The sequence below is a fragment of the Drosophila melanogaster genome, chromosome 2R, assembly GCF_000001215.4.
Source record: "Drosophila melanogaster chromosome 2R".
NCBI classification, from domain to species: domain Eukaryota; kingdom Metazoa; phylum Arthropoda; class Insecta; order Diptera; family Drosophilidae; genus Drosophila; species Drosophila melanogaster.
In genome coordinates, this window is record NT_033778.4 from 12,220,247 (window position 1) to 12,245,493 (window position 25,247).

General features: G+C 39.0%; 5 protein-coding genes and 1 long non-coding RNA gene across 8 annotated transcripts; 3 read left to right on the top strand and 3 right to left on the bottom strand.

The window, feature by feature from the left end:
- Positions 1–4,214: 4,214 nt before the first annotated feature.
- Positions 4,215–9,064, bottom strand: CG8854 (uncharacterized protein). 2 transcript variants are annotated; one of them, NM_001273985.1, is made up of 3 exons: positions 8,862–9,064; positions 5,458–6,098; positions 4,215–4,998 (listed from the first exon to the last, which is right to left on the bottom strand). In NM_001273985.1, exons 2-3 carry the CDS (start codon positions 6,095–6,097, stop codon positions 4,460–4,462), a joined length of 1,179 nt encoding a protein of 392 aa, NP_001260914.1. In that variant the 5' UTR covers position 6,098; positions 8,862–9,064; the 3' UTR covers positions 4,215–4,459. The 2 variants fall into 2 exon arrangements, with proteins under 2 accessions (NP_001260914.1, NP_610749.3); NM_136905.2 differs by lacking the exon at positions 8,862–9,064 and having other exon boundaries at positions 5,458–6,600.
- Positions 9,065–13,748: 4,684 nt separating this feature from the next.
- lncRNA:CR44313 (long non-coding RNA:CR44313) lies at positions 13,749–14,349 on the bottom strand. The gene has a single exon (NR_124522.1). It is a non-coding gene; the product is annotated as a long non-coding RNA:CR44313 (long non-coding RNA).
- Positions 14,350–20,152: 5,803 nt separating this feature from the next.
- Positions 20,153–20,567, top strand: CG13170 (uncharacterized protein). The gene has a single exon (NM_136906.2). It carries the CDS (start codon positions 20,163–20,165, stop codon positions 20,514–20,516), a length of 354 nt encoding a protein of 117 aa, NP_610750.1. The 5' UTR covers positions 20,153–20,162; the 3' UTR covers positions 20,517–20,567.
- A 404-nt stretch (positions 20,568–20,971) lies between these two features.
- CG43315 (uncharacterized protein) lies at positions 20,972–21,626 on the top strand. Of its 2 annotated transcripts, NM_001259345.2 has the most exons (3): positions 20,972–21,084; positions 21,139–21,278; positions 21,343–21,626. In NM_001259345.2, the coding sequence occupies exons 1-3, from the start codon at positions 20,996–20,998 to the stop codon at positions 21,420–21,422; spliced, it is 309 nt and encodes a 102-aa protein (NP_001246274.1). In that variant the 5' UTR covers positions 20,972–20,995; the 3' UTR covers positions 21,423–21,626. The 2 variants fall into 2 exon arrangements, with proteins under 2 accessions (NP_001246274.1, NP_001246273.1); NM_001259344.2 differs by having other exon boundaries at positions 20,972–21,278; positions 21,343–21,587.
- Positions 21,627–22,299: 673 nt separating this feature from the next.
- CG43316 (uncharacterized protein) lies at positions 22,300–23,027 on the top strand (the record flags this gene model as incomplete). Its single annotated transcript, NM_136907.2, has 2 exons — positions 22,300–22,678; positions 22,831–23,027. The coding sequence occupies 2 exons, from the start codon at positions 22,300–22,302 to the stop codon at positions 23,025–23,027; spliced, it is 576 nt and encodes a 191-aa protein (NP_610751.2).
- A 725-nt stretch (positions 23,028–23,752) lies between these two features.
- Positions 23,753–24,455, bottom strand: CG43244 (uncharacterized protein). The gene is made up of 2 exons (NM_001259346.2): positions 24,182–24,455; positions 23,753–23,913 (listed from the first exon to the last, which is right to left on the bottom strand). Exons 1-2 carry the CDS (start codon positions 24,414–24,416, stop codon positions 23,825–23,827), a joined length of 324 nt encoding a protein of 107 aa, NP_001246275.1. The 5' UTR covers positions 24,417–24,455; the 3' UTR covers positions 23,753–23,824.
- Between the last annotated feature and the right edge of the window lie 792 nt (positions 24,456–25,247).

Genomic DNA, 25,247 nt, shown 5'->3' on the forward strand with positions numbered 1-25,247 from the left:
CACTGGGCCAACCTACACTAGCCAACCCAATGTTCCGCACCCTGGCTGTTTGCCGCTACTCCATGGTATATTGTGCTGCAAAAGACTTAATTTGCATTTACAGCAACACTGTGCACGTACGCAACTAAATATAGTTGAAGGGGTGGGGGGGGAGGTGTTTTGTGAGCTCGAACACAACTTATATACGTATGTATATTTACTATACCACCCCGCACCCACTTTTGTTGTACGTGGAACGTGGAACGTGCAACGGGGCGGATGGGGGCGTTGCCTATATATAAATTAAGTATACGCAGTGCAGCCCCTCTGTTATATCTCATTCCTAGTGTTTGGCACTGGCACTGGCAATGGAACAAGAACTGAAACTGAAACTGCCAACTGAGCCAAAGTCTCTAATGACCACTTTGAGGGTTTTAAAATGGGCGACAGTCAGGCAGCGGCCACATAAATAACACGACGAGCGTCCTGGTTCCGCATTTCCCTGCTGGGGCCACAATGAAATTAACTTATTCATTAGCAAATGGCAGCCCGGGGTCCCGTCTTAAACACAAAATATACAGGATATGTATGTATGTATATATATGGTATATTCTGGCACATAGTAACACAGATAAATGCAAATTTTTGTGTGCTTATGTCTATAAAACGGTTTGCAGCCCTTTGAAAAGGCGCTAAATGTCAGACACTTTCTACACCTTAGTGCGACTTAAGCTGTCTTTTATGCTGGCATACCCTGCGTATGCGTTATGTCGCCTATATACGATAAGAACCTAGTTCTTTGCGAAGAACAGGGTACTCCCCTAATTGACCACGACTGCACTGAGTATACCTTTGGTCTTAAGTGCCAACTATTCTCAACAGCCTTCGCAAAGTTTTCTTTCTTGTTTTTAATTAAAAAACATTTTCATTGCAAGGTGCAAAATGGCTGGCAAATTGCATAGGGAAGGAACACAAGGCAGCAGCAGGACTTCGGGCGCCATTTTGAGTTGCTGGCTTAACGAGACACCAGTACGCCCACACACACACACACGCACACAGGAGTGAGTAAGTGACTGCGTTTTGTTGTTTGTTTGGTATGTCCTTTTCTTTTCCTCCTGCACCTCTGCGTTTCGTTTTGTTTCTTGTCGCTTTCCCCCCCCCAAAACAGCACCTGAAACAAAGAAGGAAAAAAAACTTTAATTAAGTTTTCAGGTTGCTGGTTTATTTTTAACTCGAGTATTTTGCATACTACAAAACAACAGAAAACAACATCACAACACAAAACAAAACAGCAACCGTGAGTTCTGACAGCTGCCTGTAATTTATAAGGGCATTTAGCTGCAGATTTTGTCCCTCATGATGGAAGCTTAGTTCAAAAGTTGGCCAACACATACATACATATGTGTGTATATGATGTGGATCAACAAATAATGGGAGCTTGGAGTTCGTAACATTTCACCTCGCATTTGATAAGCTTAAATGTAGTTTTAATTAAACTTTGTCCTGCTGAGTTTTTCGACAATCATATTTTCATGTTCAACTTCAACTGAAGCAACTTTAAATTAGATTGATAGGAATCCGGCACTATCTCATCCATAATCTCTGGCCAAATCCTCTTTTCTCGCACCTGAATGCTTGAAGGAATTGCGTTGCCAGCAGCTTGCTGGCTATTCTAAAAAAAAAAAGGATAATACTCCTCACTGATTGTCAGCTGCCCGATCCGCTCAGCTCATTTGCATTTCATGTCAGTCGCATTATAGGCGACCATCTTGTCGTCCTGCCATCCTTGCGTGCAACATCAAATGGAGCGGCAGACCCGCCGGCAAGGATCCATTTAACTTGCAATTTGTGCAAACGACTTACAATTGTCGTCGCCGACAATTTGGCCCTTTTTCAACTCAGCCGGCGAGAATAGAATGTAAAATCGCAAATTTTCTACATTTCATCTCTATTCCGCTGTTCTCAGCGAACAAAGAAAAACTGGTGCAAAAAGAGCAAAAAAAAAAACGGTGGGAAAAAAGGTGGAAAAATTCAATATTGTCAGTTCTGGAATACTGAATTTATATCGAAGGGTTAAATATTACAAATGTCTTAAAAAATAATTATAACAAAATGAATAACCAAGTTTATAAACTAGAATTTCATTACATTTAAATGTAAATGCAAGAAGATTAAAAGACGCATTGAGCTATCTAATAAAAAGTTAACAATTATCTGATTTATTTAAATTTTTAAAATTTTTGAAATGCAAATGAAGTGTTTTCTTATCTAAAATATGCATTTTTTTATGGTTTTACCTCTTGTATATTTATGGAAAATTAGGCATTTCTTCACAGATCGCTGCCAAATTGCCTGACAAAACGCCTAACGGAAAAGGGCTTTCCATCTTCTTTGGTTGCCAATTGGGTGGGGAGGGGGAGGGGCTTGCAAATTGGGAGCACTTTTCCAGGCCAAATTCGAGCACTCGTTCGCAGAGAAAGAGAGATAGGAATCGCAGTTGGGGCTTTGGGTTTGGCAGGTGGGTGGGTTGCTTTGGTGGCCAGGTATTCAACTCAGTTTCGTGAAAGTGCGAAATATTTTCGCTGCGATTTGCATTTGTTTGGCGGGGCAGTCAGGGGTAGGCAGGCGCAGGCCGGAGGCGTGGCAGCTCGAATTGGCGCCGCACATAAATGCAAATGCAAAAAGTGGCAAAAAGTGGTCGTGGGGGGCAAGATGATCAAGGGGGGGGGGGTGGTTTCGACGGGGTGTGGCAGCTGGTGAACAAAGTGTGGCATACATTTAGGCGTCGCCGCATGCAAATGTTTGACGTTATACAATAATAAAGGCAAATCCCCGGTAAAAAAGAGGGACCCACACTAATATACACATACATATATATATTTTTTATATTCTTCGGCTTATTTCTGCGACGTTTTTATTTCCCCGCCGGCTTGTTCAGCTTTTTGCATATTTTTCTTGTTCGATTTTTATCGCCGACGACGACGACGAAAATGTTGCGCAAATATTTGCGCTTTTATGTGCATAGCAAAAACCTTAGCTCCTCATTTTTTATGTCTCTTTTTTCCATCCGACTTGGAACATTTCACCACCCCCCATTTCTTTTTGTGCATTCAGATTTTCGCTTTGCAGATGCTTGTTGTTGCTGCTTTTTATGATTTACTTGTGCTTTGTGTTTGTACTTTGGTTCGTATTTGTGTTTGTGTTGGTATTGAAATTGCTACACTGAAAACAAAAAGTCGGCTTTTAAATTTGCTTTTGTTTTATTTAAAATTCCGTAGGAACTACTGGTTTGCATGTGCATTAACCAAAATATATTATATATATAATAATACTTTATATTTTTAAATATCAAATTGCCATCAAATTTTAAAAAGGTTTTTTTTGGAAATTTTTCTAATGGTTATGTTTAAAATATGACACGATTTTAAAGTTTTATATTGCCTTTTTTTGCTTTTTTATAGTTGAAATACATTTCAACACAAATTTTTTGTCTGTGTACTGATGTGTATACAGTGTTGCAAAGGTAAATTGGATTGAGAAATTGAAATCGCATTCAGCGGCAAAGGGGGCAGGCGGGCGGATGGCGAGAAATAGGGGGCAAGAGCAAAGGAGATAGAGGAAAATCTTTTCCGTTTTATTTACCTTATTGATTTTCCCTTTTGAACAGGTCGCTCTCCATGTATTTGTGCACCTCCGGCCGAGATAATCGAGCTGAAGTTGCATTTCCCACTTTGCTGGCGAAAAGTTTAATGGATTTTTCCACCATTCAACACCGAAAGGTGTGCTTTAAAAACTTTCCTGCTGTCACTTATTTCCCATTTCGTTCGTACACCTGCCGCATTTGCCATTTGTTCGACTAACTTAGGCTTGACAATTCTCAAAACATTCATCAAAGTCCGGCGCTAAAACCATTTCCGTGTTCTCATTTCTCCCCCCGCAAACATTTTGTCAAACATGAAACATTCGCCTAGTGACGTCACAACTAATTAGAGTGGAAAAAGAGGAACTTTTCTTTGTCACCAAGTCAAGTTATTTGTTTCTGAATGCTTTGCCTAATTAGTGACTTCAACTTTGCTAATATTATGAACAAATCTATAATTATAAGAAATAAAGAAACTATCTTATGTTCAGTCTTACTCTACTTTTAAGTTTTATTGAGAACTATTAGCTCTTCTCCATATAGCCAAGTTTAAACTTTCATACCTTGAAAGTTTTAATAATAACTACAAATCCTTAATGCTTGACTTCAAAATGTTTATTCGGTAAATATGAATATGAAAACACTATATATCTACGACAAACATGTTTCAGTTATTTGGTCTTCAGTGTGTGTGTGTGTATGTGTTTGTGTTTGTATCTGTAATGCAAAATGACTTAAATAACAATAAGGTTTCTGTTCGCGATTGGTGCAAACGTGTTGGTAGTTAGCCTAACCCAAGCACCCAAATCCCAGATCCACGTGGATGCGGCCCCATGGATCTCAGTAATGGCGCTGCATCACCCTGTCCAGATCGTTCCAACTGCATGAGTAGTCGATCTGCAGTAGACCCTTCTTGCTCAGTCCGAATTTACGTGCGTAAATTCCCGAGTAGAGCGACGAGTCACCACCGCTGGAATGATGGGGCGATGAGCCCCTAACCCGACTGCCATCACCACCCACCAAGCCGCCCATGGTTCCGTAGAGGGCGGAGGGTGCGGCATAGATCTGCTGCTGGCATTCGCTGCAATCCGGTATGCTGCAGTACGGCAGTGAAGCATAGGGATTACAGTAGTCGTAGGCGGGCGAAAGTGGCGGCGGTGCGGGGAAATCGATCTGCGGCGGAGCGGCCATGGGCGCCGCCTTACCGCTTCGCTTGCGCCGCGGATGGGGGGCAGTTCCATAGCTGCCGACCATGTTGGTGCTCCGCTGCATCTCGCTGGGCACGGAGCGGCGTTGCATCGTGGCCGCGCGTCGTTGGAGAACGGGCTGCTCATCGCCAATGGAGGAGGGATGCTCCGTGGAACTGGTGCTGGAGAAGCCTGAAACGTGTGAGATTACACGGCATTAGTGAAAGCTATCAAAATCATTTGGTATTTTACAACAGCTACATTTATATTTAAGCACTCGATGGGTTTAAAATCAATAAAACATTTATACTTACATATAGTTTGAAAAGGATTAGTAATCAAAATATATAACAAATACTAAGTAATTAATGATCCCCAAGTACAGAAAATCAAATTTCATTAGTCAAGCTCAAAAATCAATGATTTTGCCAGAGATTTGCAATTAAACGTTAATCGAATTGCCATAAAAGACGCACTGCGTAAATTGTAACAATCAAATGGAATCGAAAATGAAATCTAAATGCATTTGTGTGATTTGCATACAAAGCTAACTAAATAAATTGGTTATTACGAAACAAAAGGAATTTTAAATTAAAATCTAGTTTTAAAGGGGTTTCGAATTTGCATTTGCTATTTGCGTTTTTCACTCACCTCCAAAGCCATTGTACAGTTGCCGCTGCTCCTCGCCGTAAAGATCTTCCGGCTCCTCATCCTCGCCGTTGTCCAGGTGCAACTGCCTGGTCATGGTGGCCATGTAGTCCTCATAGCGGCTGGGCACACCGTAAATATCGCTCCTGGCCGTATAGAGTGGCTCCTTGCGAGCGCTGCGGCTACGGCGACGAGTCCTTTGGGGCACACAGCACTCAAGTTGGCACTGGGCACGCGACACCCGGCGACTTTGGGTGTGGGGGCGTGGCATTGTGGCCGACATGCCCACACCCATACCCGCACCGGCGGCACCCACTCCGTATCCGTATGTGGGACTGGTCGTCAGCGAGTTGCCACCACCTCCGTAGGCAGGTTCAATTGCCTCACCATCACCATCACCACCACCGCCACCGGTGACATCATCGATCTTCTTGCGAACATAATCATAGTTCTCCAGATCCCAGGGATCCACATAGCAGCGCTGCGAGGGCAGCAGCGTGGTGCCATATATATCCTCCGTGTTGTCAATGGTATAATAGGGGGATTCCAGGGCGCCCACTCCCTCCGAGGAGCTGCCACCAGGTAAGGCCTGTTTTGGACCGGCTCGTCGCCTTCTTGGGGTCGTTTGACTGCGTTCACGCATGCTGTAAGAAAAAAAGGCAAAGAAAAAATACATAAATATTGGTTGGGAAAATGCGGAGATGGTGCGCGTGGTGTGGGAAAGCCATGAGCAAGTGCATCAACTGGTTGCTTACGCAACGCACTTTGTGGCCAATACTGAAAACTCTTCCGTCAACGAATCGAACCCGTTCTTCGGCGTTGGCCGCGAATTTTCCGCGGCATTAATGCCGGCTTAAAATTGCACACCGGCTTGGCTATATCTTTTGCAGGTGTTACACTTCACGACTTCAGATTGCAACCATTAGCCGGTTTATGGATCTGCATAACTTAGCATGGCCAATCAATTGGCATTCCAATTGCCAATAAGCCGAGATATTCCATTAGCCAACAGACTGGTTTACGTCAAAGGAAAACTAACAAAAAACCCATCCACCCGTTTCGGGCATCGAAAACAAATTGCTTTACTTATCAAATTTCATTAAAAAAACAAAAAACTATTTAATTAAAATCTGAAATGGAGCCCGTCGGCAACTGTATAAATTTATAAAAATATGCGATACAAAATCAAGTGGAATAAGTGCCATGCAAAAAATACACAAATTTCCATTTTGTCGAGAAGGTTAACTAGATTTTCGATCAGGCTTGTCAGTTGCAGTGCCATCGAAATGGAATTAAAATACACCGAGTTTTCCATTGTAAAACTAAATAAATGAAAAACGTTCAGTTTTTTTTTAACTGCATATTCATTTCAGAGTTTATTTAACATAAAAGACAATATCAACATGTAATAAGCGAAAAACGGTTCACATTTCTTTCATTCGATTAAATCTCTACCGAAATCTGAATGAAAAGCATGAATGGGCACAGAAAATATTAATATTAATGCATCTGTTTCCGCAAAGTTAAAAAAAATACCTTAAAAAATATTAAATTAAATTTTTAGGCAAATTTTTCGGCTGATATTTTACATAGGCTTTTGGTTTTCTCCGGGGTTTTCCCCTTAATTATTTCTACAATATAAAACGCCCATTTCAAAAAAGGGTTTTGCGCAATCTTTTCGAGGCATTTGTGATTTGTGCATTTGCATAAAAATGTTGAGTTGGTTTTGTTTTTGCCTGGTTTGTTTTAATCTCTTCGGTTATCGATTAACATTTGTATGGCCTGATCAAGAAAAAAGGTTTCCGATGGGAATATATTTTTTATAAAATACACAAACTGTACCGCGAAAAAAAAATAAAACAACGTGACTTGGCTGTGACACGCAAATGAAATCGTTTATCTGTGTATCTTTCAGGGTCTATAAACTTTTTATGGCATATATCCAAACAAAACAAAATATGCACACAGAAGCCCATCTGAATGCACTTTCAGTGATTTGCACGCGAGTGAAAATGGTTTAGGGCTTGTTTTTTAAGCTATTTATTATTTAAAGGAACTCCAAAATGTAGTCAATCCAAAACAAACAATGTAGGCATACAAATTCTGCACTCTATACTTGATATTCCAGTTATTATTCTAGATAACTGATGAATAAATTGATAAGAATAATAAATGTTCTTGGTGGGTGAAAATCGCATTACGTATGCGCCACGTGGCCCTTTACCGTGAAAAGTTAATTGCATGCGCAGTGTTTAGACGCAATTAGAGTTGAATATGCAAACACATTCGTGGATATGGAACCACTTAAAACCCCTAAGACCCTGTTAATTAATTGGCATCTTCGGACGGCACTTCCACTCCTTCACTGCGGTTGGCTGATTGCCCCGGTCAACCTCAGATACAGATTCAATTTCGGATTCAGATTCATTTCAGCGTAAAGTGCCGCTTTGACTTTGGCTTCTGGCCATTTGCATATCAAATGTGACAAGTTCGCGTCGAGTTACTTTGTGTAATCAGTCGGGCTTGTTAGCGTGTTTGGTGATTGATAGTGGTTTTGGCCACCTGAGTTAGGCTTAAAATAAAAGACAACTATCAATATTTGTGCAAATCCGGGCTATTAAATGCTATTAAGACGGATGACCGTAATGGGATATTTAAATAAAGATTAAATTTAAGTATACTAAAAATAAACTTATTTAAGATAAATGTAGGTTTGTAGGTAGCAACCACAAACACTCTTTATAAATATTAACTGGTAAGATATTCCACTATTTATATTTTACTACTCAAAATTTTGCCCACCTCCATAATATTATTCGATTGACTTTGGTTTTCTCCGAATATTTCAATTAAGGTAATAATTAACAACCTGTCCATGTCTCATTCAGCACAAATTATGCAAAGGTAAGGTAAATATTTCGACATCGGATTATAATGCAAAATAACTGGAAACACGTTTGCCAAATGCCAATCGACCTTGCTAAGTATTCAAATATATAAATATTTATTCGAGTGATATCATGCCCAATTGTGGATTTACATCAAACCAATCGAGAGCAGGGTAAAATGAATTTAAAAAGTCACATCTTCTGCCGCACCTTTGAAAAAAGTATGCGAGACGAGCAGAAGTTTTTATCATGAATCACCTGAGAAGAACAGTTCTCTCGCATACCTGGGCGTAGTGCCCTAAAATGGTGATCATTACATTACACCTGAGATGCATTCGAATTTATGTGGCACAGACCCACGCAGATGATCACTCAATCTCGACAAGCCCGCAAAAGATTGAAAACGAACATCAGACGGAGCTGAAGATACACCTAAAAAGATACTTGGCAGCCTGCCCACACTAAAAAAATAGCAACTTTCTTTGCTTTTGACACAGTTTTCTGGGCAGTTTCATTCACCTTGTTATTTATTTGGTTTTGGTGTTGGTTATAAATTTGAATTTGTTTTATGCCGTCGGTCACTTGTCACAGAGCACTTTTATGGTTATAGAACGCTCTTTTAGCCAATTTGTGAATTGTAAATTTCAAACACGTCCGATCGGCACATGATCTACGCGCATGCGCAACCGCGTTGTGTTCGCTTCTTCGACCGGCGCTCAACTGTTTTGGCCAACGGTTTGAGCCAAGTTACAAGTCTTTGGCGCTTCTCTGCCAGCATGTTCGAACGGGTTTGATCCTCGGTCTGAGCTCACCTCACATGTTCGCTTGCCAATTTCCATCAAAATTAATCAGAGATCCCATTCAGTCTTTATGTCTTTGGCTAGATGTAATTTCGGCCGGCCTGTAAATTAATTAGCAGTAAATTAAAATGACAGCAGGTGGTTATGTCACAGTCGCAGAGCTACTCAAAGTCACATTGATATGCAAATTTGAGAGTCGTTGAAATGCGGCTGCGCCAGGGAAATGCCATAGATATGTAAGCAAAACTGGGCTTCATTACACAACGAATTGAAGTTGCTCTAAAGAAATGTATCTAAAAACTCAGTTAAAAAGTAGAAATTGTAATTTGAACTGTCATCATTTAGGAAAAGAAGCTGATTCATACCCAACATATATTACACCCATTTTCGAAACTCATTCAACTTAACCGCATAGTGACCATAGCCGTTGCTAGAGTAAGTGGTTTAAAAAAAAAAGCAGCTGCCAAGTTCAAGTCTTTTTCACTTGCGGAAAGAAATTGAAATCGCTGCTGAGAGAAATTGCATCACTTCAACTTCAACTTCAACTTGAACCGACATTCGGGTGGGGCAATGTGCGCCGCCTTTGAATTCATCAAAAGAAAACAGGTGATGAGCATCATTTCTCATTCGAGACTTTTCCCATCTCCAGCAGCTAAAGCCCAAATAATTTATGCAGTTTTTTTTGTTAGCTACCAAAAGGTATTTATAAAATTAATTGTTTGAAAAAACCTTAAAAAAAGCTTTCACTTTCAGTGCGGTGGCGGTTGGTTTTTTGTGTGGTATCCCCAAAGTCGTGCCGATATTTATGGTGTTTATTCAGTCAGGTCAGTTATTATTTCCTATTGCGGTGAGTGTCGAGTGCAAACAATCAATTGATGGCCCATAGACCAAACCAAAAGCAATTCAATTAAGCCAGCTCAAGTGGGCCACACTTTGTGGTCAGATGTGTCACCAGATAAAAAAGCAGGCAATTAACAAATAATTGTTTGGGGAATTTTAAAGGATTTGCGAAATCTCAGCGACCGCAGATGTTATGCTTCTTAAATTATTTAAAAATATAAATTCCTATCATATGTTAGTATTTATATACATATATATCTTTAGAAATATATCTATAAATGTCTTGCAAGCTCATGCCATTCAGCTTTCGAATGTTATTTGGATTTCTGGTCACGAGAGCTTCGAAAATTGTTGCCTTCACCGGGCATCCATCCATCCATTGAGTTCATTTAGCCAGCCTGCAGTTCATCAGGCCTACATTCCTTGCCGTAGAATCCCAACCCCAATATAGGTACATATGCACTATTTGGACCCATTCAGAGGCTCTGGAGCCAGAGCAATTTGCCGCTTTTAATGGCGAACGTCGTTTTGGGACTTGGGCAGCACACGTTGCCAACGCACAGGAAACCGGCTGCACCTGGCCACCCAGCGGGGGGCGGTGGTGATGCATTTTCCGGTAATGGTAAGGGGGTGGTAAGGGAGCGGTGCCGCAACCAGATGTTTGCCTTTGACTGGCGGCAGACTCGTTGATCTCTGCTCCAATTCCAATACGTATGTGTGTGTGTTTGCTCGGCTCTTTCGGTCGGTATCTATCTATCAGATACTTCGCACCGGCGACATTGCAACATGCTCTTAGTGATGGCAAGGAAAAACTGCAAAGCTATTTCATATTGGCAACAATATTGCACAAGTAGTAACATCAATGATTGAGGAGTACATATATCTGATTTCAATCGATATTGTAGGCCTCATATCGAATTGTACTGCCATAGAGCTTGCCATCAAAAAAAGATATACTATGTATCCTAAAGATATGAAAACATCTTGCATGAGTAATGAAGAACTATTTACATGTAATATAGCTTAATTCTTTGAATTCCTTACACTTATAAGTGAGTGATACTATGCATCTTTCAACGTTTTATGATTTCTTCAGTTTCTTTTGGTTATTACGATTACCACAACCAATGTGAATTGGCAACAGCTGCAGCGAGCATTACAGATGCTGAGTCGCAGATTGCGCTGCACCCAAGCCCAATACCAGTCGCAGTACCAGTACCAATACCTCTATACCTATCTACCAATCCAAATCCGAATCTAAACCGAATCGAATCGAATGGCTATAGCCTATAGCACATGACTCTTTTTACCGCTGTGCTCTACGCTTGTCACTCGGCTTGCCACTTTCGATTTTTCATAGCTGGGGCAGCCTCTGTGGCAGCGGCCTTTTTTGTTTTTTTTTCTTTCTTTTTTTTTGCAACTCACCGACGACTCCCTCCATTGGGGCAATAATTGTAAGTGGACCTGGGCATTTATGGCGTTTTTGCTACTCTGGCCCCATTTGGCCACCGTGTTGGACATTTTGCACGTGTTCGGCCCACAAAAGGAAAGCGACCGAATGGCAGAGAAACACAGGGAAGAAATATGGCCGGTAATTGTGTGCTTCCCATTTGGTGTGTCAGCAAAACGCTTTTTTGTGGTTCCTTTTCCAAACTCGGTACAATTGGCAGTATGTAAGAAGCCCTTTCCCAACATCCATCTTTAAGTGAATTATTCAAACGTAAATTAATCATTTAAGCCGAAATATGAGAGCCCAAAAGAATTTCATAAATTTGTTCAGCTCATCAAATCTACTAAGCTGTAAAAGATAAAATTGAGGATTACATTCATTTCCTTCAAAAAAAAAAAAACATAGCAATGCGTTTTAACCAAATTAAAACGTGTTTATATTTGACACAGTTAATATTTCATAATTTTACAATTATTTTGATTTATTATCAGTTGGCAATATTTGTTCTCAGCCATAAATCGTATCGATAAGCCACTTTTCGACTACGGTTTAACGACCCCGTCCCAACACAATGGGCCATAACTGAAACCATTAAATTTGTATTTAAATCCACTCATTGCTCAATCTGCTTGATGATGCAATAATGCCTAGTACTGCAGGCAGACATTGGGGCAACAAAAAGCCAAAAGATAAAAGACGAACTACATGAACATCAGCAGCAGCATCATCACCATCGACATCTGACATGCCGAGGGCCAGGCATCACCTCCATCGCCTCAATCGCCTTCATCTTCATCTTCGAGATCGTCTTCATCTCGGGCTCGAATCTGCCTCAATCAACTGCTGACGCACAGTTCAAGTGGCACTGGCACAAATCATCTTAACAAAAATTCACGTATGTGTGTAAAACTCAGAAAAAAAAATCAGCAAAATCGTAGACATCACGAGAGCTAGACATCTTTGGAGGCAACTCTGACATAATTTGGCCAAAATAGTTGCTGCCTTTTCTCGATTATTGTTTTTGCGGATTTTGCTTGTGCTTATGTTGCTTTAGGCATCTTCTCTTATCAAGGGGATTTTTTTTAGTGAATATATTAATAGAAGTAGATTTAAGGCAGCATATCAAAGTTTGGTCGAGTGCCGTTTCATCTCATATGCAAACTTAACTTCTGGTAGAAAGTAAAAGTAGCTTTCATTCTTTTTAGGTAGACTTTAAATATGACAACTGACAGCTGCCAATTGATTTCCTATTAAAGTTGTTCATCATTAGCTTAGCATGACAACTATTACTCACTGCTGTAGGAATTGTTCTTCGCATCAGCACTTCCAAAAACAGTTTTTCTTCGTCGAGCTAACACACCCAAAAACACCCCTGCAAAGATAGAAAACCCACATACAAGCAGTGCGGATACACCCATAGATACTACATCTTGTTCGATGATGCCTCAAGTTCAAGATACAAAAACGTATTGCGAGGGGAAGAGAAACAAAAAAAAAAAAACAACTGCGCGTGAGTACATTGTGCATTGTTTTGTTTAGGCCAAGTAACGAAACATTTTTTCCCGCACTTCCGTGTCGGCACAAGATACATGGCACTGGCATCGAGATACTTTTGTACCTACATATGTATGTGTGTATGAACATCGCCGGGGGAACCAAGTACTCGAGTATCAAAGGCATTGTCTTGGTCGGAATGGAGGGGGCTCTTCATTTTCTTTTAGTTTTTCCCTCGGCTCTTATCACACACTTCATTAATTTTGTTTCGCTTTTCATTGCTGTCGGTAATTATGGTTACAGTTATGCTCGACTATCTGCAAGATACTCGAAGTTTCACTTTTTTTCCGAGCTCTTCTTCTTAATATTGCAAAATTGCATGCTGCACTTGAAAAAAGTTTGCCACGCGTGAAGCGTCTATCTATTCCGAAAGATACTTCAATACTCGGACAAATATTTGCTCGAAAGCCGACAACAGTTTGTTGCCACTTATGCTGCTGCTGGCTTGGTGATTTTTAACGCTTCGTTAACGCAACTAAAAATTATTATCGCTAACTTCGGGCTAGCCAGTGCATTTGTTTTTTGGCCCACGAAATCATTAAATCAATTAATGCTCCACGAAACGCAGAAACTTAAGGCGAAAATTAGAAACCAAACACTGAAAATGAAACCATCAGCTGAAACTAGATTAAGCGGATGCCTTTAACTTGATTGTGGATCATACAATTATCAGATAGATAGAGGTTAGTTTGAAATACAACCTTGAAAATAAACAATAGCTTAAATTTGAAACGTATTCTTATGAATTTTTATTTCTGCGTAAGAGGTTTTGGTAAGTATAAGCTGGTAAATATTTATTAAATAAGAACAATTCTTTTTTTAGGAATCAATTTCTTTAAAAAGTGTTACTACTTAATTTCCATGTGGTGTTATCATGGATAACAATGGTGGCGGGCTAGAAAATTGGCTTTCTCACAGGAAACCATCAAAATGTTGCACTTGCTGTAGCAACAATTAAGTTTACAGCAACCAATCTTGACACGGAAATTGTTAAAAACAATGTTTAATTAATTATGATTGCACGATAGGCCTCACCATCATCATCATCATAATCATCAGTTGGGAAGCGGTATCCAGTGGGTTCCCTGTGAGGCAGCCCGGGATTGCCCGTAATTATCGAAACCTCCGGCAGATGGCGTGTGCCGTGGATTGAGTAGCACTGACTGACGACAAGTTCAATGGCTCACGCGGCGTATGCGCAATTTGCATTGTTTGCATTAAACATTGGGCTTGAGCTCTGGTTTTAATTAGCGGCTACAATTACACATATTGTCGTATGGTGTTCGGACAGAGCTGAGTGTGCATAATTTAGACACTAATTGTATGGAAAGTTCGCTAATTGAAATTGAAAGCCGACTTATTGCAAATGATGAGGGAGATAATAGACTTGATAATCTAAGCTATGTAGGTTTCTGTAAAATCGAGCTGTTCATAATTAGATAAACTTAAATCCAAATTTACGACTACTTATCAATGTCCAAACTTGGCGAGCATAATTACCATATCAAAACAAAATTCATCAATTTATTTTAATGTTTTCGTTTGCTTCCGCTTGCAAATAAAATTTGATTGATTTTTGCATAACAAAGCTATGATCTAGCTGTATTCATTCACAAATTTGTTTGTTGACATTGATGAACAAATTGTTATAGATATATTCTCCAAGTGGAAGATTCAATTAATGTACCTTTCACTACCAAGCATATTAAAGGTATTTAATAGTTTAATACCCAAGCACTTAATTTACCTAGTTGCAGTCCACATTTTTTGCTCTACCCACGCAATTTTCAACATAATCTTGGCCAACTTATTTATTTATTGGCTTAAACACGAGTTTCTAGGCTTGGCATTTGGCAATGTAATTAACACACTGACGGCCAATTGTCCAAAAAAAAAAAAAAAACAGCACACAGTAGTGCTGCCTAAATTCACTCAAGGTTCCCATAATTTGGCAAGCCATAATATTTAATCATTGTGTTTATTATTTCTTATTAACCCATTATGATCATTTCCTACACTGCGACATAAAAAAAAAAGTAAAGAGTTATTTGTATTTATGCATTGTACTCTTTGCTACCAGCACGAATGTGATTTTATTTGCGTTGCCACGAAAATAAATATAAAAATAACTAAATAAACAGAAGACCTACGAATTTGTCAGTGGTGTGTGATTTTTTTTCTTGTCATCATCATCGTCATTATTATATTGAGTTTTGGCCAAATCGCTGCAGTCCAACACCTTTTTTTATGAAGTCACAGCTGCGATCGATAGAATCGAATACAAGGAAATCGTTTTGGGCTTATGCAAATTTTAATTTGCTTTGATTAGCACTTAAGAGAGGAATTTTAAATCAATCGTTATCTCACATCTATGGGCAAGTGTTGAATTGGACAGTAAATGTGTTTGAAACCATTTTTGAGAGCTGCTCATAGAAAATGCTCATTCATGTTTAATGATGGCGAATAAATAAATGGCTAGTATTAAATTAAATTAAAGTTGTTAAAATGGAATGGAAAATGGATTCATTTCCTAACCAAAAGGAAAACCTTTCTCGAATGTTCCTGTGATAAAAAAAATATTTATTAATATTCCGTTTCTGATTCCTCCGCCTGCTTAAGTTTTGCAATCGCATAGTATAGTGGCCTACAAAAGACAAAAAGTGAATGATTTTTTTGTGGCAATTAGCAAACTGGACACGTCCATACACATTGGGTTCTTGTGGCATTTGGAGGCTATGGATCTATAGATGGCCATAACGTTTGTCGGCCACTCCGACAGAAACGAACACCGTTAAACGCACAAATTTGGCAGCCAGACGAGGCTGATTAAGGGAAACCACAATGCGATGAATAAATATATAAAAAAAAAGCTTCACAAAAACAGAAAATTAAAAGGCAAAAGCAACAATCGCTCAATTTGCATGCAAGACAACAATAAAATTTCAGGGGTCACTTCTTCATCGGGCAAGTTCGATTTCAAACATGTTGCAAAGAGCAACAGGTGCTGTGAGAAGTTACTGGATGCAACCACTCATGCGCAGAAACAAAGATACAAAACCTATATATATATGATATGATATGATACTGTTGGTCTGTTCAATCCAAATGTCGTATTCCCCATCCCATATAGAAATTAACTAAAACTTAAGTAATCTCCAGATCTATGTTAACTTCGGCTTTTTATCACGGTGTCTGCTCAACAGAGCCATAAGCCTAATTAGCTTCGAGCAGAAATCGCATTAATTACCGTGGCAATATCTGCGTCGCCGCCTCTATCGCAATGAGTTGTAAAAATTGGACAGGCTGTAAAATGTGTCTTGTTTTGGTCATTCTTCTTGCCACACGATTGCGACAAGTACAAGTCAGTGGCAAAATGGCGAGCAGTTTTGGCCAGGCCATGCCAGCCGTTCACCGCCTCTTGGCCAGATCCAATTGACCAATCTTCGACAGGGGTCTTTGGTTTTTCTCGGTTAAATTATTTTTTATTTGTTTTTTTGTTTTGGGGAGGGGATCCGGCTTGGGGGCTCTCATTAGAGCACTGAACCGTTTGACATTTAAGCGCGACGACGACCTCACGCATGCGCGTTTTGTTTTGGCTTCGTTGCTGGGATTTCCTCAGGGCTCAAGTCCATGGGCCCAGTTACACGGTAAGAAAATGCATGTACTAAGATATTTTATATATGAATTTAATTTATTATTAGCCAGTTATTCGAATATGCCTATGAAAACAAATAAATAATATTTAAATAGTTGAATTGTGTTTTTAATATAATTATGCAACCAATCATGATAGTTTTAATGGGCAAATTAGCTTTTATTTATCCCCAGTGCCCATTTATTTCAGCTTTGGGCTATCAACAAGCCATTGTTTATATATTCCAAGTGGGGATGGCTCAAAGACATCGGTACCTCGATTTGGACACGCTAAATGCCCCGTGCTCGTTGATCCGCCCCAGGTCAATCGAATACAAAAATCTAATACCATTCGAAAAAAAAAAATAATTACACAAATTTTGTGTTTTTCGAATCTGTGTGGGCTAAGTATTAGCCGCGCTTTAAGCGCTCGAAACACTTTCGTTTTGGGGGAAAATGAAAACGTATAACAACAACAACAAAAAGGAAGATTGTATAATCAGCATTAGGCAGCGGCAATTGGCAATCATTTCTGGGTACAAATTAAAATTATATTACAACATTATCTTAGACAACAACAAGTGCCCACTGATTACAGGAGAGAGACCAAATCGAAAATGCACTCAACCATTCATGCAGCGAATCGAAGCCGAAACAGCAACTAACTACAGTGTATGCCTTATGCTACCAACTACTAACTACTAAACGAGCCGAAACTGACCTGCCCGAAAACAGCAAAATCGGACGGCGGACTTGGCCAAAATGAAACGAGACGCAACTAAAGGCGGCCGAAAGTGAAAGTTTTGTTGTTGTCCGTCCGCCGAAGCGTCCGCTTGGCGATTTACTGTTAATGTTAAACGGGGGCGCAGTCGCAGTCTCCGGCGATTGCCGCACTTGCAGCATCACGCGAGTCGCAAATCGCCGGCTGCAAATTCATTTGCCGCATCCGAATTAAATAATTTTGATTGCAGCGACAGCCGTCAAGTGGTAGGATCCATTTACAGCAACAGTCGCCGCATTTTCAAATCCAGATCAATAGATACCCATTTTAATATACACATTTATTGGTCAATTATTGGGTACTTAAATGTTTATACACTAACATTTCAATGCTTTCGCCGCTGCGTAGCACTGGCCAAACTTCCTTTAAGTCATCAAAAGTTAGCACTTCCGTTCTGTAGTTATGCACATAAAGAGCTAAGTTTTGAGTTTAAAACATTTCGAAATGTAAGAAAAAACTGTTTCCTCTCGAACGCCACCTAGCGGTGGGTTTCCTGCTCATAACTTTTTAAGCAATAGTGTAAATAAAAAATAGAAAATTACATACTTCTTATGGAATATGATATCTATATAGTTACGAAATGTTAAGATCATATTTTACTTGAACGCAATCACACAAATCTCTATTGAATCCAACTGATCTGGTTTCCTATATACCCCAGCATACCCTGCATCATCTCATCATCGTCATCAATCCCGTGGTAGTCGCATTGCCAAATGCGGCCAATCCGCTGACAACTTGCAGCTTCCTGCAATGCGACAAAAAGCGAAAACCGAACCCGTTGGCCGCAACTTCAACTTCAAGTGGCATCTTCAGGCCGCAACTCTTGTCCACTATTCAGTCCGTTTTTTTTTCTCTGTGCAATTCATTTTTTGTTTTTATCCGCAGTTTCTGCTGCCATTGCTGTGCTCATCGAAATGGCTTATTAATATGATCCGATTCGGGATGCCACTGGACCGCGTTATATAATCATTTGGTTAGAGTCTATAGCATAATTGAGTCTCGCGAATTGATTAATGGTCTGTAGCTTCATTAAAAGTGCCCGAATCGGATCGTGACGCTACCTAAGGGATAAGACAAAATTCAATATGAGCTTACACATGTTTATCAATCAGTAGTTATGCGTTTACTTCAGTAAAATGATTACGAGATGATCTTAATTAAAGTATAAAGTATATTGCCTAAATACAAATTATAAATTAAGCTATACAAGATGCACTTAACGTGTTTATTGCTCAATAAAAATGATTATCAATGATTATCTGTCAGGCATTTTAAGGCCAGCACTCAATCACACTCCATTTACGCGGCGATTCATTCAAAAGGTGAACTGAATCAATAGAAAGTGCGGCAAACTTTTCACAACCCACACATTATGATTATGCACAGTTGACATAGTTGACATAGTTGGCCAGGCAAGCAGAATTTTGCGATATGATGAATATGTTGACTTCGACGGGTTATCGATTCAACGGGCCACTAATTGCTGGCCCAAATGGATGCTTGACTTGGCCCAAAGCCCAGAGGCCAAACCGGTAAACACTGGGCGTCACGCACACACGAAATTGTTCACCAAATGCATAAATTTGCATTATTACTTCGGGCCACCAAATTGCCCGCTCTAAACGGTTTCTTTGCATAAATACTTCACTGATTGCGCTTAGAAAACAACTCATATTCTACCAAATAACTTCGAAAATAAAACTTAGGTCAAGAAGTGGTTTAATGTAAGTGCTCTTCAGAAAATCAATCTCAAGCCAATTAACGAAACAGATTTTTGGCCTTGACCAAAAATCTCTTAACAATGCCGTCCACCGGGCGTTTAATAAAAATGCGTTTATGGAATAAGTAAATAAACAAAAAGCGATCAAAAATACAACAAAACACTCAGCTGCCAAGAGCAAAAAAAATACAAAGTGCACATGAACCGAATGTTTTCAATTGTTTTTTTTTTGCTTTACGCACTTCTGAGTGCAATGAAAAAGAAAAACAAACATAGCTCTATAAAAACATTAATTGTGCTTAATTATTAGATTCATTGAGCACGATCGTGTTCTTTTTTTTTTCTAAAATGAAAACAAATGCAATTAAATGGTTAAAACATTTTTTTTTCTTTTTAATAATCTTTTTTTTCTTCTGCTTAATAATAATAATATCTTAATAATATAATCTTAAAAATTTTAACTAATTCCTCTGAGCATAGACTAAAGTATGAATATTATTAAACATTTAAAACTGCTCTAAAATCTTAACTTAAAAAAAATGATTGCAACGTAAAGAAAATGTAATAAAATTGTTAGTAATATGTATAAAACGCATTTGATATATTTTTAAGTTGCATAATTTTGGGAGGGTTGTGAAAAATTATGCCGTGGATTTAAGATGAAATTTAAATAAATTGTATTTAAGCACAGAAAATTATTAAGTAAAATTATGTAAAAATCTAACTTTTTGTGCCACAAGTACCAACTTTACTATTACTACTACTAAATTTAACACCTGACGGCAGATTCAGATACACCTTTCAACTTTAAACCATTGGCAACGTGCGTAAACCAATGGCAATGGACCACTAGCCTCAAGGCGTTCTGTTCATCTGCCAATGCCAAATGCCAAACTCTCACCATCCATTTGAATGTTTGCACAGGTGCTGTGGTCTTGGCCAAGCTCTCTGGGCCAAGAACTGGAAAGTCGAGTCACTATAAATAGTTCCCGCTGTGGAGTGAAATGTCAGTTAGGTTCGATATTAAACCCCAAGCAAAATGAAGAGCCTTCTGAGTCTGTCGACAGTCCTGTTTGTCCTGTCATTCGCGTGTGTGGTCCTGGCCAACAGCAGTAGCAGCAGTTCCACACCCAAGTTATGTGTCCTGCGGAACTGCAACTGGAACTCCACCACGAATGCCTGTGGCCGCTTTGGTCGCTCCAATCTGTGCAATCGCTTTAAGAACAGCTGCACCCTGCGATATGAATCCTGCGTGGGATCCACCACATACACGGCGGTCAGTCTGTCCCAGTGTTCCGGGATCAGCGTGGGTTCCCGTGGAACCTGCGGAGGATCGTCGTCGTCCTCCTCCTCGTCATCGAATGTTGTACCCATAATCATACGCAGGGGATGATTTTTTGTTGCTGTTAATGGAAATAAAGTATCTTTAATCAATGTTAACTTTAAAAAAAAATATAATTATTAGAAGATTTTAGAAATATCAGTTCACAAATATCGAGTCACAGCTAACAGTTTAGTAAAGTATTAAATTGTTTAAATTTTAGTTTTCCCTATCAATCTGGGGGGCTAAATTCTTAATTGTTATTTAAATTTGTTAGAAAGTCAATACACCATTGTTTTGCCTTATTTAATATTGGTTTTAGCCTTTCAAAATTATAGATGAACAATATAATACGGTAGCTATAGACTCAAGGTTAGAGACCCAAAAATCCAATGCAAATTATAAATCTTTGTTAGCTCAGCTGCCAATTTGCATTATAATGTATGAAAGTAGAACGAATTGTTTTCCTTTTTTTTTGGCGATACAAACAACATAGGTGTTGGTATAAAAGCCCCAATGTCTAGAGCGTATTTAAATTAGTTGAAAACAAGATGAGAGCATCATTGTTAGTTTGTGTCATCCTGGCGACGGTGTTCTTCCTCAACGTTTCCGCCAGCAACAGCAGCTCCTCCGAGGAAGGGTTCGACTCTCCAGTTGGTTACGTCCTGACCCGCTCTAAAACTAAATCTCGCAGATCCCAGGCCTGTCGGCGAAATGTCCAAAGGAATTGCTCATCCACCACAAAGACCTGCGCTCGCCTGGGAAGAGCGAACATCTGCCAGGCTTTCAAGAACGACTGTCAGCGTCAACTGAGCAACTGTGGCTCCAAAAAATGTGAGTGTATCTCCTCACAAAAAGGGGGTCAATATATAAATATTATTAAACATTTCCATTGCAGTCTATCGCAAGGTTGACGTGGCCCTCTGTCGTGGATTGCCCATCGATGTCGTGCGTCCCTGCGGAAGTGGTAACAACTGATCCCAAGCCTGGAAGCTTTAAAATAACCTTAACAACACTGTTAACTATTTCTTAAAACATTACACAAAACCAATAATTTAATGCTTAAACTAAAACGTTACTAAATGTAAAACCTAAGTAGACAATGTCAATTGTTATCAATTTCAAAATTAAAATGTTTATGCGAAAAGAAGTATTAAATAAATAATTTAACTTTAACAGGTTATATAAAGATATATTTATCTTCTTGCCACTGATATTTCATGATGATTATGAGTTGAAATTTATTGGCTATTTGTTAAGTTAACATTTTAAATAAATTGACAGATAGCTCGAAGTAAGCTTAATTTTGGACAAATTTGACAGTAATTGCTTAAATGAAAGTGGACATTTCATTTCATTTTTAAAATGGGTGGCTATTTATAGTTAGATACATTTTATATCTGTCTGTATTTTTTAATAATTTGTTCATGAAAACATAAATCTAGAACATAATACAGAAATACAAAAAAATACAGCGCCTAAAATTTGCATTGCAAAGTATTTGAAATCCACTCCTATTCAATTAGCCATTTACAATTTATGAAAAGCCTAAAAGTATATGCTTTAATCTTTTCAGAAACTCGAAGCTACCATTTTATTTGAACAGCAAACTTATATAAATTGCGAGCAGCTCACGTGTTGTTTTACTCACTGTTTAATATGATATATTTACACAATTGTGAGCTAACTAATAAGCGAAATGAACAAAGATTAGGTAATTAAAAGAAGTTTCTTTGCACATTAGAAAAAAAGGAAGAACTGCGATGGTAAACATCTTCCAAGGTCGCCAAGAAAGAAGAAAGATTGATGCGTATAAAAGTGGCAATACACTATCAGTATTCAATTAGATATTGAAATGCGTTTGACTTTGGCGCTTCTGGTGCTGGTCGCACTCATCGCCGTGGCCACCGATGCTCAAAGCAGTCAGAAAAGGACGAACGCCAGGACTTTGGCTACCGTCACGTCTCGGCAAACGCGCAACAGGATCAATGCACGAGCTGGAATCGCGAGAGGACGTGCCACGACCAGTCGCAGATCGGTGATCATCATTGGCAACGGAAGTAGTAGCTCTTCATCCAGCAGCAGCTCCACCCCATCCTCCCGATGCCGGACCACTACCACGAGCTGCTCGGCCAACTCCAATGTCTGCGGTCGTTGGAGTTCCACACGCAGGTGTCGTCGGTTCAGGAACAGATGCCTCATGGAGCGGGCCAACTGCCGGACAACCGTTTCAAGTGAGTATTAGCTGAATGCAAAAAGATACAAAAGTATCTTAGAAATACAAGACCATTTATATGATTTCTGTGAAAATCCTGCGATGCAGGAGAAAATAATTCCTATAACTTATATATATTTTTCAAACCTTTTCGCTTGTTTTTTTTTACAGGCTGGAATGTTGTTAGTCTGGGCAACTGTTCGAGCATAACTGTGAATAATACTGGCACCTGTACGAGCACCTTTTCATCGTCTTCTTCTTCATCGACCTCGACTTCCAACTCACAATTGTCCAACATACTCTCCACCATTCTGATATCATCATCGAGATCCTCGAGAGTCACGCCCATACTTATACGAAGAGGTTGAGCGTATCTATTACATATTACAATACTTTACACATTCTTTGTACTTAATTTTTTGCGAAATTTAAGAGTGAAAACATTCTACAGAATGTAGTAACAAGTTTATTTCTGCATATATATGTATACTTCCCTAAAGCCTTTTTCACTCTCTTCTACAAAAAACAAAAGCATTGTTATATCACACACAAAGTTAGACAAACAAGATTTATTCTTAAATTATGCTAATAAGCTGAACTTTCACTGCCGAAACGTTTCGTAATGACCTAAATTTCGGCCATGCCATACAATTATTTATGTGCGTGCGCCGAGTGTTCACTGTGCCATTCTAATTGCATCCGCAGGCGTTTGCCATTCACATCCGCACTACGCCAAAAAAGGAAAATGGCGAAAAATTGCAAACTAAAAAGCGATGCTACATAAATTTACATTGCGCTTGTATGTGTGCGTCCGCTTGTTCGCTTGTCTGCGTGGCCATAACCATAATTTCCCCCAGTTTTCCAACATTTCCCTAACCCTGGCAAGTAGTGCGATTTATGCGATTGCAATTAAAAAAAAAAGAGCGAAAAAAGCAAAAATGTTAAAGCATCATGCATCATGCGGATATAAAAGCCATTCAAACTAAACGATAGTTACCAAAGCACACAAAAACGTTTTAGTTAATCACTTTGTGACTAGATTAAATTCCAAAAAATAAAAAAGAAGAAGCCTTGCATCAATAAGACACAAATTCGAATTATCTAATAGAACATCTTTTAATTAATAACTCATGTATAAAATTACAATAAATATTGTACAACTAACTTATGTGCAGTCTCCTGTTCCTCCAATTGCGATATTATTTCCAATGCAATAAGTAAGAACATTCACCGGTGTGCCAAGTTGGCCATAAGCTGCAAATATAAACGTGAATAGCATATTTAATAATATGATTTTTGTGTTAATATATAACCTAATAAATCTTATATGATTATATGATATCATATCTTGCACTTTTGCGTTTGAAAGTAAAAGTTTCAATGTCATAAATATATTTATACTTCTATGCACTTAAAACATTAAATGTTTAAATATGAATGCGCATCCGCTATTCCGCTATTAATACCTCGATCTCATTAATATAAATAAAATAACAATATAGTTAGGTCAAAAGTAACTCACATGTACTGCCCTTGCAATTATCCAGAAGATACTGGCAATCGTTGCGATAGTATTTGCATGTGTATATCGCATTGCTCTGTGCATCAACTCCCGACTGGAGTCGAAGGCATGTGGGAGTGGTCCTTGAACAGGCCCTTTTGGTGCTCCACAGGCAGTAGAAACGCTGGCGAGCCTCCAGTTTGGAAACCAGACTCAGCATCACGAAGACATATACAATAAGTGACAGAAACTTCATAGTGCACCACTCGGTTCAAATTGACGATTTAAGTTTAACTGCCTTAAAGTAATTGTATCACCCGTTTTTATAGTATTTAACTTTGCTATCCATTTGCGATCTGTAAATATTTGATTCCAGCGAAAGTGAAACTCGAAAAGTTGCCCTAAACGATGCTATACCCTTACATTGGGTATATCGATTTCAGTTAGAAGTCTATGCTGCAGTAAAGGAGACATTTGGTATACTATATAAGGTATATATGTACATTCTTGATCAGTATCAACAAGTATCAAGTGTATATAGCCAGGTACGTCTGTTTCTACATGAAACTTACCCAAAAGTCGTCATTCTATTGAAAACCTTTGGTTTTTGTCCATAAAGTGTTCTAAAATGTTTGTACACTATATAATTTCGGTTTAGGTTTATTAAAATCACTTTGCCATACATTCGCAATCTCATTAATAATAACTATTCGATAAGCATAAGATTTTTGTTCAAATACTTAACTACTGCAAGGGTATACAAACTTCGGCTTGACGTAGTTGGTTTCCCTTTCTGTTAGCTTTGTTCTTGCCAAAATCTCGTGTTGAAAAATCCAAAGCCAATTCCAAATGTTTGCCCGATCAAATAGAAGGTGACAGCGCTTAGTTAATCAGCCAATGGATAAATAAATACCAACTGTTTGTGGAGAAATTGTAGCAGCTGGGCTACAGTTTAGACCACCATACAATGGTAAAGGTTTTAGTAAATGAAAGGAAAAATAAGATACTTTCAACCGCTTGGTTTCAAGAAAGCTATTCAAGCGTGGATGATATCACTTTGTTTCACATATTAGCGAAATTTGTATAT

Coding starts and splice junctions, on each gene's coding strand:
- CG13170 (NM_136906.2), top strand. CDS start 20,163: ATGAAGAGCCTTCTGAGTCTGTCGACAGTCCTGTTTGTCCTGTCATTC.
- CG43315 (NM_001259344.2), top strand. CDS start 20,996: ATGAGAGCATCATTGTTAGTTTGTGTCATCCTGGCGACGGTGTTCTTC. Junction 21,279..21,342: donor CAACTGTGGCTCCAAAAAAT/GTGAGTGTATCT, acceptor TTTCCATTGCAG/TCTATCGCAAGGTTGACGTG.
- CG8854 (NM_001273985.1), bottom strand. CDS start 6,097: ATGCGTGAACGCAGTCAAACGACCCCAAGAAGGCGACGAGCCGGTCCA. Junction 4,999..5,457: donor ACTGTACAATGGCTTTGGAG/GTGAGTGAAAAA, acceptor CACACGTTTCAG/GCTTCTCCAGCACCAGTTCC.
- CG43244 (NM_001259346.2), bottom strand. CDS start 24,416: ATGAAGTTTCTGTCACTTATTGTATATGTCTTCGTGATGCTGAGTCTG. Junction 23,914..24,181: donor TAATTGCAAGGGCAGTACAT/GTGAGTTACTTT, acceptor TTATATTTGCAG/CTTATGGCCAACTTGGCACA.